We start from the raw sequence: 19,002 nt of genomic DNA on the forward strand, positions 1-19,002 counted from the left end.
GGAATACAGGAGACCGTGGCTAAATCAGAGTAGAACATGTCATTAAAAAAACCTTGGTTAGAAAACTTTTTGCAATTTATCTTCTTAATTAAACGAGGATTAGTATTTTTCTGTTTCATAAACTAATACATACTATGGGACAAAGATCACTGAGATCATATGCAAATACTCTACTAGACAAATATTTGTGGGGGTTATTTGTAAGAATTAAATCAATCAATAAAGAGTTAACAGGTTTTTCACATTTAGCTGTGTGGGTTTTGAGATCAATTGAGTCAGACTAAAATCAATACATATACTCTTCAATTGATCTGAGGCCGGGGATAGCCAATCCAGATTCAAATTCCCGAAAATGTCCATAATTGTAGCCCAATTGCAGGAAAACCTCGGACATGGCAACTCAGGCTGTACTGTATTTGTTAAAATGTTGTTCACGCACAGAGTTGGGTTGTTTCATGTGCGCTCCTCCAGTACACGCACCAGGTGGCGGTAGCACAATTTATGTTTTGCTCTTTTCAGCCAATGAACACAGTCAGCTCTTACTCTGGATCTAGACGCAGTTCCTCACAGGAAGTGTTGCATGAACGAATCTCCCTCGACGGTCATTCCACAAAAAATGTCAAAGTTACAGTTGTTGCAAGCGTTTTTCTCCGACCGATTAACAACTGTGGCCGTAGAGATATCCGTGGCAGTGGAAAAAGCGTTTGCCGAGTACCAGGATGAGATCTCTCGTTCAAAGGAGGAGAATCAACGCCTGCAGAGGCTGCTGGATTCGGTTTTTAATCCCGATGTAAAATTACACAAAGCAGGTAAACGATCAACAAGCTTGCCATTAGCTGCTTTTGGCAACACCGGTGTATTTACACACTAGTGTTGACCCTTCGCAAAGCCCCGCCACAGAATATTTGGCAACCAATCGCAGCGCTCCAATGCAATTGTCGTCGAGCGACACCTCGGACAAGCTCACGTTTAAATCCACTGACATTTTTTAAATTCTTATCAATACCAGTATGTACTGTATGGGATTTAGTTTATTTTACGCCTGCTACGTTAAGGTTATGGGTTTGGGAACGCTGTCAGCAGGGTCATTGCCCTTTAAAAACGTTACTCATTGAGCGGATTCGATTATGCTGAGCCGCTGGGCACCGGTCTATGGCCCGTGACGTGAACAGGCGAAAGTGGTGAGGGAGGAGCGCCCTTTTCAAATGGAACGGTAATCTGCGCCGCTCGGTCATGTTCTCGACAAGCCAGCATGGTGCATTGTCCGGAAACATACAACATCTCTGTTCCATTAAATATGTTAGGCTTTTCAATCTAGTTTGGAAGGCAGATTAAGCGATTTTATCAAAAGCAATCACGTTTGCATGTGAAAACACAGAATCCTACTCTACGTGTTAATTAATCACTTTTGTTTTGTGCCGACTTTGCCGTGGGATTTGAATGGGGCACCTGGCTCAAATACACCAGCCTTAATAAAAGCACCTATATAACGCTGTGTATGTAAATGATGCTAACATTAGCTAATAAATGATGTCATTACAGTCTCAAATCACAGAGGGTGATTATTTATTGAAATGTATACATTTTTCTTGAAAATTATTTCATATCTTTCTTTCCAGAACCCCCGCAGCTCACTCTCACTGTTTCTGGAGATGAGGTTCCCCCTGAGCAGCAGCACTGTGAGGAGGAGTGGAGCGATCAAGAGATCATCGAGTCCATATTCATTTCCCCCTGTGTGGAAAGCAACAGTGATCAGGACTCACCTGAGCGCTCACGACTTTACCAAACTCTGAAGAACTCCCTTCCCACCATTGTAGCAGAACCGATCCAAACGAATCCAGATGGAGAGGACAACAAAATATCAGAATCAACCAGTGACACTCCCCTCACACAATTAAAGCCTCACAAAATTAAGAGAACACGGTTAAAGAAAGGACAAAGGTCTTACATCTGCACCGAGGGCAAGACAACCAGTGAGTTGAAAGCGCCATTGAGGCTTCACACAAGGAAGAGGCTCTACAGTTGTACCGAGTGCACAGCAACCTATGACAGACCTTGTCATTTGGAAATCCACAAGAGAACTCACACGGGTGAGAAACCATACGAGTGCAAAGACTGTGGTAAATGCTTCAACCGCAAGAATAGCCTAACGATGCATATGCTAACTCACACAGGGGAGAAATCGTTCTGCTGCCATGAATGTGGCAAACGCTTCGGTCTAAACACGAGACTGATACTTCACATGAGGACACACACAGGGGAGAAGCCACACAAGTGCCCTTTCTGTGCCAGATGCTTTACATTTCCAAGTCACTTAAGTCGTCACAAGAAGCTCCACACAGGAGAGAGACCACATCAATGCAATGTATGTGGGAAATGCTACACACGGAAGGAGCACCTGACAGACCATATGACATCCCACAGTGGAGCAAAACCATACAGCTGTATGCAATGTGGCAAATGCTACGCACTGCAAGGAAACCTGAGAGCGCATATGGCGAGTCACACAGGGAATAAGTTATCGTGCAGGTGTGCTGTGTGTGGATTAGGTGTTCTAAATCTAAGTCGCCACATGCAAGAAGTTCACACAGGAGGCAAACAGCATCAGTGCCAAGATTGTGGGAAGTGCTTCAACCGAAAGGAAAAACTGACAGAGCACATGAGGACTCACACGGGAGAGAAACCGTATCGATGTCATGATTGCGGCGAATGCTTTAGGCTCAATGTAACCCTGAAGAAACACATGATGACACACACATCTGCGGCAAGTGCTGTTCCATGAGAGAAGATATGAGAACTCAAGATGGGACATACACAGGGAGAAATCTTTGTAGTGCAATGCATGTTTCAGCAATATTGTTTAGATGTTTCAATGTTCACATTCAATTATCATTTTTATTCACTTATTTTTATACATTGCCCATTTGTAACTTTCATCTCAAAGTTAACCTTTACCTGTCTGTACCTTTCGGGCATTACTTTATGTTGGTATCAATAAAAAAAATGATCAACATGAAAACTCACATTGCTGTTGTTTCTATATAGCACAAAGCAAGACTGCATTTCTAGCACCCTGAGTCCCTATGATAGAATCTTATTTAGGACATCTGAAACATGTTTTAGTTTTATGAATGACTGTCTGTCGACTTGGGAGCAGAGAGGGAGTTTCTCCACTTTTGTGAACTATCTGCACTCTAAGGATATTTGTTGCAGGGCGCATTGTTCAGTAAATATGTCTTGATTAACAAGAGACCGTTATTATGACAGCCTATTTTTCATAACTCTGCTCAGGTAGATGGAAATGTGCTAGATAGAAACGTAGTAGAAAAGTGACCGTTCATGATCCAGGGTGTCAGGTAGCCTAACGGTTAAGAGCGTTGTGTCAGTAACTGAAAGGTTGCTGGTTTGAATCCCCGATCAAATTAGGTGAAAAATCTGTAGATATACCCTTGAGCAAAGCACTTAACACTAATTGGTCCTGTAAGTCTCTCTGGATAAGAGTGTCTGCTAAATCAGCGGATCTCAACCTCTCCTCGGCGACCCCCAGTCATTCCATTTATTTGATCTATTCCAGAGCTAGCACCCCTGATTCAACTTGTCAACTAATTAGGTGAAAAAATCTGTTGCTCTGCCGTTGAGCAAGGCACTTAACCCTAATTGCTCCAGGGGTGCTGCACAATGGTTACCCTGTTCATAACCCCACTCCCTGCGGGTGTCTCGGGGATTTGGGATATGCAACAACAACAAAAATGTCAGGACAAATATAAGCACCCCCCGAATAATAATGATTCATTATCAAGCCCTTGAATAGGTGAATCAGGTGAGCTAGTTCACAACTACAACAAAATTGTGAAAAGTTTGTGGGTCCCGAGGAGAGATGGTATTTGGTATTTTATTGTGAAAGCAGCAGCTACTCTTCCTGGGGTCCACGCGAAACATGACATAATACAGAACATTAATAGACAAGGACAGAACTACATCAATTTAAAAATGGCCCACGTAGCCTACATATCAATACACACAAACTATCTAGGTCAAATAGGGGAGAGGCGTTGTGCCGTGAGGTGTTGTTTTATCTGTTTTTTGAAACCAGGTTCGCTGTTCCATGCAATAAGGGCTCTATATAATACTATACGCTTTCTTGAATTTGTTCTGGATTTGGGGACTGTGAAAAGACCCCTGGTGGCATGTCTTGTGTGTGTGTGTGTGTGTAAGTTGACTATGCAAACAATTTTGAATTTTCAACACATTCATGTTTCTTATAAAAAGAAGAAGTGATGCAGTCTCTCTTTAACTCTTATCCAACACCAAGTAATTTAGTCTCCTCAACTTATTCAACAGCCACACCATTCATTACCAGATTCAGCTGAGGTCTAGAACTTAGGGAATGATTTGTACCAAATACAATGCTCTTAATTTTAGAGATGTTCAGGACCAGTTTATTATTGGCCATCCATTCCAAAACAGACTGCAACTCTTTGTTAAGGGTTTCAGTGGCTTCATTAGCAGTTGCTGGTGCGTATATGGAGCACCACCGTGCTAAATGTAATCAATCCATCCATACCCATTCTGCCCTGTCCTTTCTATGTGCACTGAGCTATAATAAGAACGGCTATTACTCCAGTACAGCAGGTGGCAGTGCAATGTCGGGTACGACGTTTCAGCCAATGAATGAACCATGAAAGAACAGAGGCAGTGTTTACGACTTTTTTACGACTAAATATTCTTACTTTTCACTGTTTACGTCCTAGTCCTGTTCAACAGATATATCCCCAATCTTTGCCGTGGCTCAATGTTATTACTTTATTCAACCTAAAATGTCTAAACTACATTCGTTGAATGCGTTTCTTACTGCCCGATTAACTGCGGCGGCTGTGGATATATTTGGGGCAGTGGAGAAGACTATAACAGCGTACCAGGAAGAAGTCTCCAGATCAAAAGTGGAGAACGACCATCTACGGAAGCTGTTGCTAGATTTCGGTTTCAAACCTGATAGAGAATCACAAAGAGCAGGTGTGTAAGATGAATCAGCAACCTATGGTTCTGTAAACATTATTACGATTATTAGCTAGCAAGTTAGACAACTGTGACAACCATAGGACAAGTTAATGACAGCTGAACTGTGCTGTACCTCAGTTGTTATTAGCTAGCTAATCAGGCATCACAATTAGATAGCGATCACTTCTCACTGCACTCTGTAATGTTAGTGTGAGTCTAGTCTGTAAATGTGTTGCGAGCTAAGGGGAAGAAGTAAAACTGAAGTGTGTTGATATATCTCAATGGTAAGTAACTTCCCCATCTTTCCTTTCAGACCTCCAGCTGCTCACTGTCTCTGTCTCTGGAGAGGAGGTTCCCTCTAAGCAGGAGTGGAGTGATCAAGAGGACACAGAGTCCATATTCATTCCCCCCTGTGTGGAAAATGCCAGTGATCAGGACTCACCCCAGAGCTCATACCTTTACCAAATTGGGAAGAACAGCAAGAGAGACTCCCTTCCCACCAACTCAACAGAACCGATCAAAACCAATCATGATGGAGAGGACTACGGGGCATTAGAATCAACCAGTAACTCTCAGACCATGTCAAAGTCAAAACATACACAGGCAAAGAAAGGACAAAGTCCTCTTGACACTGGGACAACCAGTGAGCTGAAAGCACCAATGAGGGCTCACACAGGTGATAGACCATACAAGTGCCCTGTGTGCAGGAAAAGGTTTACTAATAAGAACCATTTAAAAACGCATCAGAGAATTCACACAGGGGAGAGGCCACATTGGTGCAAAGAATGTGGCAAGTGCTTCAGCCGCAAGGGGGACCTGGGCACACACATGAGGACTCACACAGGAGAGAAACCGTACCAGTGCAGCGTTTGTGGCAAAAGCTTCAGGCGAAACCGACTGAATGAGCATATGAGGGTACACACAGGGGAAAGACCCTATCGGTGTGCCGACTGTGAGAAGGGCTTTATTTCAGTAAGTGACCTAAAACGTCACCAGCGCATTCACACGGGAGAAAAGCCGTTCAGGTGCGACAGTTGCGGAAAATGCTTCAGTCAGATGACAACCTTGAAAAAACATATGAGGACTGTTCATAAGAAGGTTCAATTGCAGAGCAGTGAGGAAAGCCCAGATCCCTGCTAGCATTAGGGACTCCTGTTCATTTATGTGATAATGACAAACAGCACAGGACATATCTTATGTTAACCTTGGTACCATCTGCGTGCGCTTTAGACAATTTCTCTGACTATCGCTGTCATTCATTCATGCAATTTTGTGTGTTGTAAATCTCTTCTACAGACTAGTTGCTTTCTTTCAGGACACTGTTCTAACACCAAGATCTACCAGATGACAATCATCATGTGTTGTTGTTACTTGACATTAAAGTGGATATACTGGGGGCTTTCAAACTCTGTGCCAACACTGATAGAATTAAATAATATGATTTTTTTGGGGGGGGGGGTCTTATTTGTTCTGTTGCACACAAGTGTGTAATGGAAACATGTTTGTTGTATATCCCAACTGCCCCTAAGACACCCTCAGTGAGTGGGGTCATGGCCAGGGTCACCATTGTCCAGCTCCCCTGGAGCAATTTGGTTAAGTGCCTTGCTCAAGGGCCCAGCAACAGATTTTTTTCACCTTGTCGGCTCCAGGATTCAACCCAGTGACCTTTCAGTTGCTGGCCCAACACTCTAACCCCGAGGCTACCTGCTGCCCAATTTTGGAACAGTCACAAATCCCTCGCTAAAGCAAGTGCATAAGCCTGCAACTAACTCATTGCCATGACCAAACTCTTGGGGTTCTTTTTACAAATCCAGATTATGCCTAGTCCTGGATCATAACATACTTTCAACAATCTCTCCAACAAGAATGATTTTGAATCCAGGACTAGGTTTAACCTGTCCAACACACTGTTTGTCATATCCTGTATGTACCCTGAATATACATACACAAAGACATCTATCAAGGTAAAATAGTTATGTTTTTTATTATTGTTATCTTTATTATTAATGTTATCTTTTTCATTTGTTTCTGTAACCCACTTTATCATGTATGATTTACGTAGATAATTGCATTCCATACTTGAATTTTATAGTCTTACTGAATGTTCCCCATTACTTCTGTGCGTGGCGCTATTGTAAACTAATATGTAGTTAATCAAGTTATGTAGGTAAGATTTTGTTCATTCATTACATATTTTATCCTACATCTATTACAGATGGACTTTGTAGTACATTATATTAATGTATTCAAATATTAAGTACATGAGCCTACAACCTCTTGACACAACCAACAATCTTGGTATTTTCCTTAGAGTTTCTTTGCTTTTAGTATGTTTTCATAATCAGAGCAATGAAAAACGACATACTGTGTACAACACCTGATGCATGTACCTTAAATATGCACAGAGGTCTATGAACTACTTCCCCGACAAGTCATTCTATTGGTCAATTCAAGTAGCAGTACGAGGCGTAAGAGCAAGTATCGTTCTCCATTGGACGAGAGCAACTTGTTGCTTCAAACCGATTTCAAACAGCCAACGTGCGCGCCCCTGTCTCTCCAGCTTCCGAGCGCCGCCGTCCACACCGCGCTTTCGTCGATCCAAAATTCCGTCTGTCTCACGTGCTTTGTGAATATAAAAGCTCTCTTGTTTCCCTTCATCATGTGTAGTGTGTCACCAGACAAACGGCGAAAGATGGAGTCGGCGTTGGAACAGCTGAAGAAACACACCGTGGTCGTGGCGGACACCGGAGACTTCAACGGTACCAGATTGGATTGACCGCTATGCACTACTAGCCAAGGCCAGACAGGCATTAGCTAGCTAGAACAGTGATATAACATGTTGCAAGGTTTATAGTTGCGTTAACGTTATCTACTTATCGTAGTCTGCTCGAATATTAATTCCGATAAACTTCTGTTTTTATCTTTTAAATTAATGTTGCTAGCAGTCGTATCATGTTTGGCTAATAATTAACTTACTGCACTTGTGGCTAGCTAGTTATGACCACGGCTCTTGCACGTTTCATGCATTGCAACTTGATCACTAATGTTAATTAACTATGGGAAGAACTATATAGTTATGGATTTCTATTTTCAGGTGTTTCATTTAGACTTTGAGTTAACAAACAGGAATTGCAATTTTTAAAACAATGACTTACTCCTGTCAGGGCACGTTGACGCTGTCACGCCCTACTAGTCAACATTGGTTCTCCCACGTGACACTAATGGGTTTAGTTAAATAACACTAAATGCAGAAGACAATTTAAAATGCCACATTCAGCGTAGTTTAGCTACATAACATTTGTTTAAATCACATGTTCACAGCCCTTGACTGACATTACTGTCTCCCAGATTCAGAGAACTGGTTCCTCCTCCGTTTGAATAAGGAAGTAGGAATGATGTAACCAATTAGTTAGTTCCATTGTGGTGTAAACCAAACATTTCCTCATGCTTGCTCTGCAAGTCAGGATGACAAGACAAACTGTCTGCCTGCCACAGGGTAATGTTAACCAGGCTGAGATGGGGCACACTGTAAGTGGATAGGCTTTGATGACATGCTGCTACAGTCTACACAATGTTTCTTCTCAGGATAGGTGACGGTTTTGGAGCTTCACAGGTTTTGATCCCTGAATTCAGCGGTCTTTAGGACGGGTTTTTCCCAATGGTTTTGCTCTCTTTAGAAAATATACTTGCAGGAAGACCTGAATAATGTATCTATAGGACCAGTCACTCAGATGGCCTACTCTGATTCTGAAGATTGACCAAGGTATCTGTGACCTTGCTTCATGCCTCAGCAGTTCAGTTTTTAGACTGGTGAGAGGAACCTCGATGTAGCCATAGGCCCGATTTCATGTTGTGAAAGGGTGCACTTGGCCAATTCCCATTGTGAAAGGACCTCACTGGCCAACTCTTGTGAGATGCAGTGCATTCATTGGTCAACTGTTTTGAAGACGGAAACCCTGTTGACTACAATACTGAAGGACAGTTGAACCACACCAGTTAGTATTGTATGTTGCTCTTATGGTGCTACAGTCATTTTACCAGTGGGTCATGTCAGGATTAAAACAGGAACAATCACTTTCAAACTTGATCAAGTTCAATTAGAAACTCTTGTCTGGCATATTTTGTGTGTGATATCATATGGATGTTTGTCCATATTGCAAAGCCTAATACCTTGTCTACCTTAGCTACATGAAGTTATTTAAGCTGACTCGTGATGGCTTTTAAGTGTGGCCTCATTGCCAATCTTTTGCTGGCATGCAGAATGGTGAACAGCTCAGTTGTACAATTCCTCAGTTATCCCAATGATGAGGAGGGTGTGTATTTAATCTTTCAATGGGATTAATGCGACAGATTACATTGGCACAGAACATGCTTTATCTTGCCAGTTGCTGTCTTTGTTCAAATGGGGTTGGTTAGTGTGTCTTATCTTAGGGTTGGTCTCTGTGTAGGCTTACATGGCTGGACTGATTTCGGATATCATAAGGTGAATGCGCCAATTTGTAAGTCGCTCTGGATAAGAGCGTCTGCTAAATGACGTAAATGTCTAAGCCTTATTCCTTCAAGAAAAGACCTCACCAACAGACGAGGTTTTCTGCTATGAGAATTACTAAAAGAAACAAATGAAAAGTGCCTCATAACTTTTCTCTAAGGAACACACTTTTGGCATCTTTACCTTCCCTAACATGTTGTAAAACCCACACGTGTTATCTTCTATCAAATATTGACTGGTTGCAAGCACAAGCTTGTTCAAATCGAGCAACCCCTGTGAAATGTGACAGTGCATGGTTAAAAGTGCAACCCTGTACTCTTCCTTAACCATGTGGAAAACACATGGTCACTCTTGTGTTTATGCATGGCAGTCATCTGGTGTGCGTAACAAATGGAAAGGAGTGTGCAAATTGCAGCAACACTTTAGCCTGAAGTTGCCCTTTTAATATGCCATGTTACTCTAACTACTTTTAAAACCTCAGTGCAATTACTGCACTGTGGTAATTGCAGATGTGGCACATAATCATTGAACTGTAGTGAAAGGACACTGCAATTTCAGTTTCTAATTTGGTGTGTTTTATTAATACATCAATTCTATATAACTACCAGGTGTGAAGTGTAGGCCTAATCCAAATATCTGACCCCCTGGGGTACACCTCAAGCTCTCATTGAACAGTTACACAATCTGTCTTGACAGAAAAGTGAATCCAAAGCTCTTGATATGGAGAGGTCTGCATGTTTTCCACAAACACAATATTTTCTGCCTGCTTATCAACTCTTTCTCAAAAGACCTCCAACAGATAATTCAGCTACCAGCTGTGTACTGTTCATCCAAACAGCTTGTTTGGCTATGCTGTTTTGGATTGTTAAATCACTGGCAGTAATACATAATGGTGATAACATGGGTGGCTGTGGGAAGGGGTTGCAAATCGCTGCCTGTGACAGATCCAGCCATAAGGACTGGCTAAAAGAGTAGGGTATTTGAACAGAATGAGATGGTGAGGGCCTAGAATGTTTTAGTTTTCAGAGAAACACAGGGGGCCTTTGTGCTTCATTGTGTCGCCTACTCCCTGTCAGTGGCAGAAGCTTGGCCAGCTGGTCTAAAGCCCATCGCCATAGACCTCCCTCACTGTAGCTGACATGGCATATCACAACGAGGGGGTATACTAATCAGAACTGGAGAGTACCCTGATTTTTAGGCTAACAAGGCTATAGTAAAGGCCCTCCAGTGCAAAGTAGGAAAAGCAAAACAATTGTAACTTGAAAATAAACTTTTTGCATTGCAGGTAGCCTAGTGGTTAGAGTGTTGGACTGGTAACCAAAAGGTTGCAAGATCGAATCCCCGCGCTGACAAGGTAAAAATCTGTCGTTCTGCCCCTGAACAAGGCAGTTAACCCACTGTTCCTAGGGCGTTATTGAAAATAAGAATTTGTTCTTAACTGACTTGCCTAGTAAAATAAATTGCAGTGTCTGAGGAACAGGAAATTGGGTTTTTCATTAAAATTGTTCACTTTTACCCCAATGTCACAATCTGTAAGGCACTCTGTATTAGACCTTCACCTAGGATGCTTCACTACAAGGCTACCTCACAGGCTAAAGGTATTTAACCATGAATGTTTAATTTGAACATCGGGTGTTCAACTTCTACTGCAGTGTTGCAGGTAGACGATGGGCTGTTTTTCCTCTTCCCTCCCAATCTTCTGCTTTAGTTGGAAACTGCAGTTGGCTTGTATGTACAGGAGAGGTCACTGTTGGTTGAGACCAGTGCCACTTGACCAGTCCAGCACGTTCTCTCTTCTGTATAAGTGACTTTATTGAAAATTGGCATAAGCAATATATGAATGGACCTTTTTACTGAATTATCAGGCCTGATAGCAGTTATTTCACAGCTAAACATCTCAGGTTAAGATTGGTGAATGAAGTTGTCCTATGAAGACTTGTATGTACCTTGGGACTGAAGGCGTCCGCATGCTTCCCAGACCAAACAGTTCGGTTGACTTCCTGCTTATGTATGTTCTTTTTTTATTTTTTTTATTATTTTTTTTCTGGAGGCATGCTGAAATTCACAGCCCAAGTCTACACCCACTTGTAGGTGATTGGTCAACAGTAGGGTTTCTTTAAAGTATTTGTCATTAAACTAATGACACTTTTTCATTGAAATACTGCACCAAGCAGTTAATGTAAAATTGTGACTAAGATCTCCTTGGCAAAAAGGTCACTAAGAGATCTGTCACTTAATGTTGCTCAGATTATTTTGAGGAAGTGTACTGGCTACGGTGTCTCAATGGACACTACTATGGCCACTTGTTTTTCATGCATAGATCTAGTGAGGATATGAACATCTAGTGTTGTGAGCTGCTCTTAACTTATGTTGTCTCTCCCACTTCTCTGAACAGCCATTGAAGAGTACAAGCCCCAGGATGCCACCACCAACCCCTCCCTCATCCTGGCTGCTGCCAAGATGGCCGCCTACCAGCATCTGGTCGACCAGGCCATCAAATACGGCATCGCCAAGGGCGGGTAAGATGGGCACTCTGAAATGTATGCAACTCTGCACTGCTTCTACACTTGTAAAGTAGTTCAGTGACTCAACTGACCTCCCCTTTAAACAATGGGATTTTGAGTGAACAAAGAACCAGGTGTTTGTCGTTTGCTCATGATAAGTGTTGTCAATGCAGGTGCCCTGAGGGTGCTGGTCAGTCTGCCTTGCCTCGCACATGCCTGCGAATTATACATGTGTTTCACGGTCACTTCACCCCGTTATGAACATTGTCTTGGAGACTGACAACTTTGAGGTCATTTGCAATGGGCGCTAAGCATTTAATCTAAACTACACCAGAATATAAAAAAAGAACACATTTCCAAGCCACTAAAGTACATCTGAAGACATCAGTTTTGGACTTTCCTATTAATTATTTGCCTTGTTTAGAATGTTGTATTTCCAAGCATTTAATGCCCTTTAGAATATTAATCGGTGCCAAATTGAGTAGAACTGAGGTGAGAACCATGAATACTGGAAAGTGAATGAACATTTCAAGTTTATTACAGCACATAATAAACTGGGTAGTTTGAGCCCTGAATGCTGATTGGTTGACAGCACCCCCCCGGGCCTTAAATATACACATTAACAACACCTGCTCTTTCTGTGACTGACCAGGTGAAAGCTATGATCCTATGTTGTCACTTGTTAAAGCCACTTCAATCAGTGTAGATGAAGGGGAGGAGACGGGTTAAAGGAGGTGGGGGTGCAACTATTTGGCTGGTGTTCCTAATGTTTGGTGTACTCTAAGTGATTACTTGGTTAATAAATCCTTAATCTACTGCTGAAAGCTATGATCACATGTTTGCTATGCTTGAGATATTGCACCTCACCAGTATTCTGTCCATCAGACCTGAGGAGGAGCAGGTCACCAACACCATGGACAAGCTGTTTGTGAGCTTCGGCCTGGAGATCCTGAAGAAGATCCCAGGCAGGGTCTCCACGGAGGTAGACGCCAGGTACAGGAAAGCCCCCTGCGCCGCTCGGGCCAACATAAGTCGATCATGTGCTTTGTATCTGTCGACACCAGCTATCAGAATAACATCCACTCATCAATTATGTTTAATATAAATGTCTGAACATAGCCATGTAGGCATTATCAACTTCTATGGGGAGGGGAATGGTTCATGTGAAACTGCATTTACAAATATGCTCAATTCCACCAAGTTGATGAATGGACTTGTTGCCTCAAATGCAACCTGGAGCCTTTACAGATCAGGGTAGTAAATTGAGCCTTTAACTTGACTCTCGCTCACTGAACACAAGTTCACAGCAGAGCCTCAGACTCAAATGACTGGTGTGGAGTCCACATAAAACGGCTTTACCAAATAGTAATCGTTCATAGCGTTACTATTTAGATTGACTAACTCAACCTCTCCCACTCGACATTAGGCTTTCGTACGATAAGGATGAGATGGTGGCGCGGGCCCTGCGGATCATTGCCTTGTACGAAGAGGCTGGTATCAAGAAGGACCGTGTTCTCATCAAGCTCTCCTCAACATGGGAAGGCATCCAGGCTGGCAGGTGTGAGATGGAGGGGGAGGGAAGGATATGAGTCATCTACCTTACAGGGGCATTTCTTCACCTGTCATCTGGGCCCAGTTTTTCAAAAGTTATCTAACTGGATTTTGCCCACTAGACTTAAGTGGAATGAGTAGTGCGAGACTCCCAGTCAATGATTTGCCCTTTCTATGCATTTAACCCTATCTGGTAGGTGAAATCCAGTTAACTTTTGAAGAAATGAATACTGTAGCTGTGTGTATATGCACGTCTTGGAATGTGGACTAAAAACAAATGTGATAATGTTTAGGTGTTCTGTTGGTACACAGTGGAATGTTTTCAAAACATGCTGTTTTGGCAACTAATTTGACACAAATGGTTAAACAATTTACCTGCTATGTTCTGTCAATTTACCTCCAACCTAGAAATTATTTTGGTGTCAATTGGTTTCTAAAATGTTGGTTTTGACAGCCATGGAAGCACAGTGAAGCTCTGCTGTTTACTGTCCTTTGCTGTGCCTGTCAATGTGTGTACCTGCAGGGAGCTGGAGGAGAAGCACGGGGTCCACTGCAACATGACCCTGCTGTTCTCCTTCGCCCAGGCAGTGGCCTGCGCCGAGGCCAAAGTCACCCTCATCTCACCCTTTGTGGGCCGCATCATGGACTGGTACAAAGAGAACACTGCCCAGAAGAGCTACGAGGCCCATGAGGACCCAGGTATGGGCTGACTGATCCATCATTTGATAGCATGAGTGTTGGCCTCAACAGTCCCAGACCTTACATTATCAGTATAAATAAGATACCTGGTGACTTGGATGTATTTATTGACTTCATTACTCTACTGGAGTGGCTTTATTACACAAACATCTTTATTTTGTTCTCTTCACTCAGGTGTGATCAGTGTGACCAAGATTTACAACCACTACAAGAAGTATGACTATACCACGGTGGTGATGGGAGCTTCCTTCAGGAACACTGGGGAGGTCAAGGCCCTGGCCGGCTGTGACCTGCTTACCATTTCCCCCAGCTTACTGGGAGAGCTGAGCAAGGACCACAGCACGGTCACGCCAATGCTCACGGTTCAGAAAGGTAACAACTCATTGCTACCTCCTACAGGACACTAGTATGAGCTCCCTGGAACAGTTGGGAATGAACATGATATCACATTGTGTTTGTCACATGTGCTGAATACAGCAGGTGTAGACCTTACTGTGAAATGCTTGCTTATAAGCTTCTAACCAACAATGCAGATAAGAGAAATTTACTAAATAAAATAACAATGAGGCTATATACAGGAGGTACCTGTACTGAAGCAATGTGTGGGGGTACAGGTTAGTCTATGTAAATAGTTCTGGTGGCCATTTGCTTGTTCAGCAGTCTTACGGCTTGGGGTAGAAGCTGTTAAGGAGCCTTTTGGACCTGGACTTGGTTCCCTTGTACTGCTTGCCGTGCGGTAGCAATGAGAACAGTATGACTTTGACTGGAGTCTGACTTTTTTGTGGGGGGGGGGCTTCATCTGACACCACCTAGTGTATAGATCCTAGATGGCGGGAAGCTTGGCCCCAGTGACATACTGGGCCATACGCAATACCCTCTGTAGCGCCTTATGATTGGATGCCGAGCAGTTGCGATATCAGGCGGTGACGCAACCGGTCAGGATGCTCTAGAACTTTTTGAGGATCTGGGGACCCATGCCAAATCTTCAGTCACCTCAGTGGGGGGAAAGGTGTTGTCGTGCCCTCTTCACAACTGCCTTGGTGTCTGGGCCATGATAATTTGGTGCTGTGGACACAAGGAACTTGCCACTCTCAACCTGCTCCACTACAGCCCCGTCGATGAGAACGGGTGTGTGCCCGGTCCTTTCTCCTGTCCACAATCATCTCCTTTGTCTTGAGCATGTTGAGGGAGAGGTTGTTGTCCTGTCACCACATGGCCAGGTCTGACCTCAGCAAACTTAATGGTGTTGGAGTCGTGCTTGGCCAAGTAGTCATGGGTGAACAGGGAGTACAGGACTAAGAACACACCGCTGAGGGGTCCCTGTGTTGAGGATCAGCGTGGCAGATGTGTTGCCTACCATGGCCACCTGGGGGTGGCCCATCTGGAGGTCCAGGATCCAGTTGCAGAGGGAGGTGTTTAGTCCCAGGATCCTTAGCTTAGTGATGAGCTTTGTGGGCACTATGGTGTTCAACTCTGAGCTGTAGTCAATGAACAGCATTCTCACATAGGTGTTCCTTTTAACCAGGTTTTTCAAGGGCAGTGTGAAGTGCGATAGATTGCGTAATCTGTTGGTGGTATGTGAATTGGAGTGGGTCTGGGGCAAAGTGCGGGCAGTTTTTTAAAATTATTTTTAAAAATATATATAACCTCTTCTCCCCAATTTCGTGTTATCCAATTGGTAGTTGGTCTTGTCCCATCACTGCAACTCCCATACGGACTCGCAAGGCGACAGTTGAGAGCTGTGCGTCCTCTGAAACCCGGCCCAGCCACGCGGCGTCTTCACACAATGCCCGCTACACAATGCCCGCTTAAACCAGAAGCCAGCCACATCAGTGTGTCAGAGGAAACGCCGTACTCCTGGTGACTGTCAGCGTGCATGCGCCCAGCCTGCCACAGGAGTTGCTAGAGCATGATGGGACAAGGGAATCTCGACCTGCCTAACCCGGACGACGCTGGGTCTCCTAGTCACGGCCACCTGTGACAGGGCTTGGGATCAAACCCAGGTCTGTAGTGACGCCTCGAGCTCTGCAATGCAGTGCCTTAGACTGCTGCGCCACTCGGGAGGCCCCCACAAATATATTTAACAGACCATTGGTCCCCCCAAAAAATGTAGCCCTCAATCTCAAAATCCCGACTTTGGCCCTCGGGCCAAAGTTTGCCCATCCCTGGTCTAGGGTTTCTGGGATGACTGACGTGAGCCATGACTGGCCTTTTCAAAGTACTTCATGGCTACCGATGTGAGTGCTACGGGGCGGTAGTCATTACTTTCTTGGGCACAGATAATGATTTTTCTATTGTCAGGCCTGGTTTCAAATATGTAATCTGTGCTTGATTGTGTTTGCCTGGCTTAATGAACCAATAGAATAGTCTTAGCTGCAAACCCTGCCAATATTGCCCCAAGGCGGTGTAGTGCAAACTCAAAGTATTTGAAGGGTTTCAAATGGTGTTTCATCTCAGGTCTGATCCATGCAGGTGTTAACATGGGTTCATATTCTAAAGGAAATCTCACTGCATCATATGGGTTCAGTGATGCAGTAAATAAACGATCAATGTTCTATTATGGTTTGTGACAGGGTTACATGTTATTTAAGCACATGGAAGAAGCTCTCTTCCCTTCAACTCTAGGTCGTATCTTCAGGACTCCTACACAGTGCTGTGAATGTAATCTGCATTCTCCCACTCTGGCTTTGTTTTGAATGTTAACCTGCTCAAAGTGCCAGATGGGAACAAGGGGCTGATGGGAGGGATGCATGTGTCATGCACCAGACACAATGTTTCCTCTGTAATAAAGCAGAGGGTAACCATGTACTGTATGAATAAACACTAATTCAAGCCAAATATTTTGGTAACTTTTAAAAGTTGAGTTCCGCTGAATTAAACTTTATTTTAAGAACATAATTTGAATTGGTTGGAACAGTCATGCAGTTCAAGGAAACCTGGTAAAGCAGGTCTGCTTGGAAGACCCCTGTAGCTATAATCTGAGCCCTGTTGGTTACTGTTACACACTAGCGGGTTAAAGAACAAGTTTGTTTTTGTTAGACCCCACCTAAGGAGAACTTGCTGAGGCCCCTTCAACATTGGCTATGCAGTCTCTTATGAGTAGGAATGTGTCTCGTAACCATGTTGTCTATTAGTCTCAACAATTTCAACCTCGGGCAATAATGGTTCACAAACCTACAGAGCAAAACAAATTCATTGCTTTGTATTTAGGAACTCCTGTGTTTCAATGTCTGGTTCATCTTTTGAGGCTCCTCGTCTTTTTAAATGGATGCTTGTCTCTTCCCCTGGGCCAGGTCTGCATTGAAAAAGGTATATTTATCCTGCATCCCAATGTATACATTGTTTCCTTCAATAAACACCTGAAACCATTGAGGGCATAATGAGGTCCTCTATAGGTAAAACCATAAGCATTCTGGTTGATTGCTGCCGTACTACCAGTCCTTCAAAAGCCTGGGGACAGGAACTACGTAATCACATTGGACCATGGATGAATATACTGTAATGGCAATTCTTTACGTCTCTCACTTTGTCCCGTTTAGCCAAGGCCTGTGATTTGGAGAAGGTTCACCTGGATGAGAAAGAATTCCGCTGGCAACACAACGAGGACCGCATGGCCGTGGAGAAGCTTTCTGACGGCATCCGTAAGTTTGCCGCCGATGCCATCAAGCTGGAGACCATGATCAAGGTGAGACTGGAGCACTGGGGTTGTAAATATTTCTGAATGACCTGTAAAGTATCAGGAGTAGTATGGTGCACATGTGAAGAAAATCCATATAGGAACAGCAAGAACTATTGACCTATTACATTTTTTTTTTTAAGACTTGTTTGGAACAAAGTAATGCTGGAAATTCAGTCGTGTCCTGTGGGTCAAAATTTGACAATTAAGTTCCCTTGCCTTTTAATGTTTTTTTTTTTTTTCTTCGGTTTCCTCTTTTATACGTTGCGTTGCCCCTCCACAGGAGAAGATGCTGAATGTGAAGAACGGCCAGTAAAGGGGGACCAGATGTTCAACCCTCCCCGCCGGAAACGATGACAGTTGTGCAACAACCACCACTGGGGGCCCAAGGGACCAACTCTCCCGCCTCCCCTGACCCCAAAATGGGACCCCCCCCTCAACACGAACGCCTCGCCACTATAGGCCTGGATTTACTGTATTTTTGTCTTGACTCAATGAAGAGTGGTTTCAATTGTAAATCCAGTACTGATGCAATGCTACTTTTGTTACTTGCCGCACTAGATTTGGTCAGGGGAACGAACACACAACGGTCAGGCTCGGTACAGTTTTTTTTTACTCATCAGCCCTTTAGTATCTAGGAAAAACAACTTCAAACTAACAACCTAACTATTCTGAACATTCCTCAGGAAATCATGACAATAATGATTTAACAGTTTCACCAATTAAACTCTTTCCTCAGTGAACCTGTGTTCTGTCCTGAATGTTTCATTAAGCCAGGAGTGGGTTGTCTAACGGTTCATGAAGCTGCTTTATGTACTAGGTCTTCCTCTGGCTCACTTGTTGATGTTGCATAAATCTCCCCATTTTTAGATGATTTGGGCATGAAATTTAAAACATGCTAAATGTGGGTGATTGCGTTACAAGGGACTTGGTACAAATATGCTAATATTTGTTGGTAGTTTATTAAAACCAAGTGTGGATTGCAGTCACTGTCCATAAACTATTTATTTTTCTGAGGTAAGGAAACAATTTTTGTAATATCTGACGTATTCCTTTTAATCTGTCTAAAAACAAGTCCATAATGT

The 19,002-nt window shown here is 43.4% G+C and overlaps 3 protein-coding genes across 3 annotated transcripts; all 3 read left to right on the forward strand.

The window, feature by feature from the left end:
• Window positions 1-523: 523 nt before the first annotated feature.
• LOC106587649 (gastrula zinc finger protein XlCGF57.1) lies at window positions 524-3,023 on the forward strand. Its single transcript, XM_014176222.2, has 2 exons — window positions 524-809; window positions 1,620-3,023. The coding sequence occupies exons 1-2, from the start codon at window positions 581-583 to the stop codon at window positions 2,780-2,782; spliced, it is 1,392 nt and encodes a 463-aa protein (XP_014031697.1). The 5' UTR covers window positions 524-580; the 3' UTR covers window positions 2,783-3,023.
• A 1,689-nt stretch (window positions 3,024-4,712) lies between these two features.
• zn572 (Zinc finger protein 572) lies at window positions 4,713-6,399 on the forward strand. Its single transcript, NM_001141435.2, is given in 2 exon segments — window positions 4,713-5,013; window positions 5,312-6,399. Coding segments are annotated over 2 exon segments (1,023 nt in total). The 5' UTR covers window positions 4,713-4,817; the 3' UTR covers window positions 6,139-6,399.
• Window positions 6,400-7,661: 1,262 nt separating this feature from the next.
• taldo (Transaldolase) lies at window positions 7,662-18,658 on the forward strand. The gene is made up of 8 exons (NM_001146426.2): window positions 7,662-7,757; window positions 11,883-12,006; window positions 12,877-12,984; window positions 13,418-13,549; window positions 14,066-14,241; window positions 14,416-14,613; window positions 17,781-17,926; window positions 18,201-18,658. Exons 1-8 carry the CDS (start codon window positions 7,691-7,693, stop codon window positions 18,231-18,233), a joined length of 984 nt encoding a protein of 327 aa, NP_001139898.1. The 5' UTR covers window positions 7,662-7,690; the 3' UTR covers window positions 18,234-18,658.
• Window positions 18,659-19,002: the final 344 nt, after the last annotated feature.

The sequence above is a fragment of the Salmo salar genome, chromosome ssa11 (assembly GCF_905237065.1).
Source record: "Salmo salar chromosome ssa11, Ssal_v3.1, whole genome shotgun sequence".
In the NCBI taxonomy this organism is placed as follows: domain Eukaryota; kingdom Metazoa; phylum Chordata; class Actinopteri; order Salmoniformes; family Salmonidae; genus Salmo; species Salmo salar.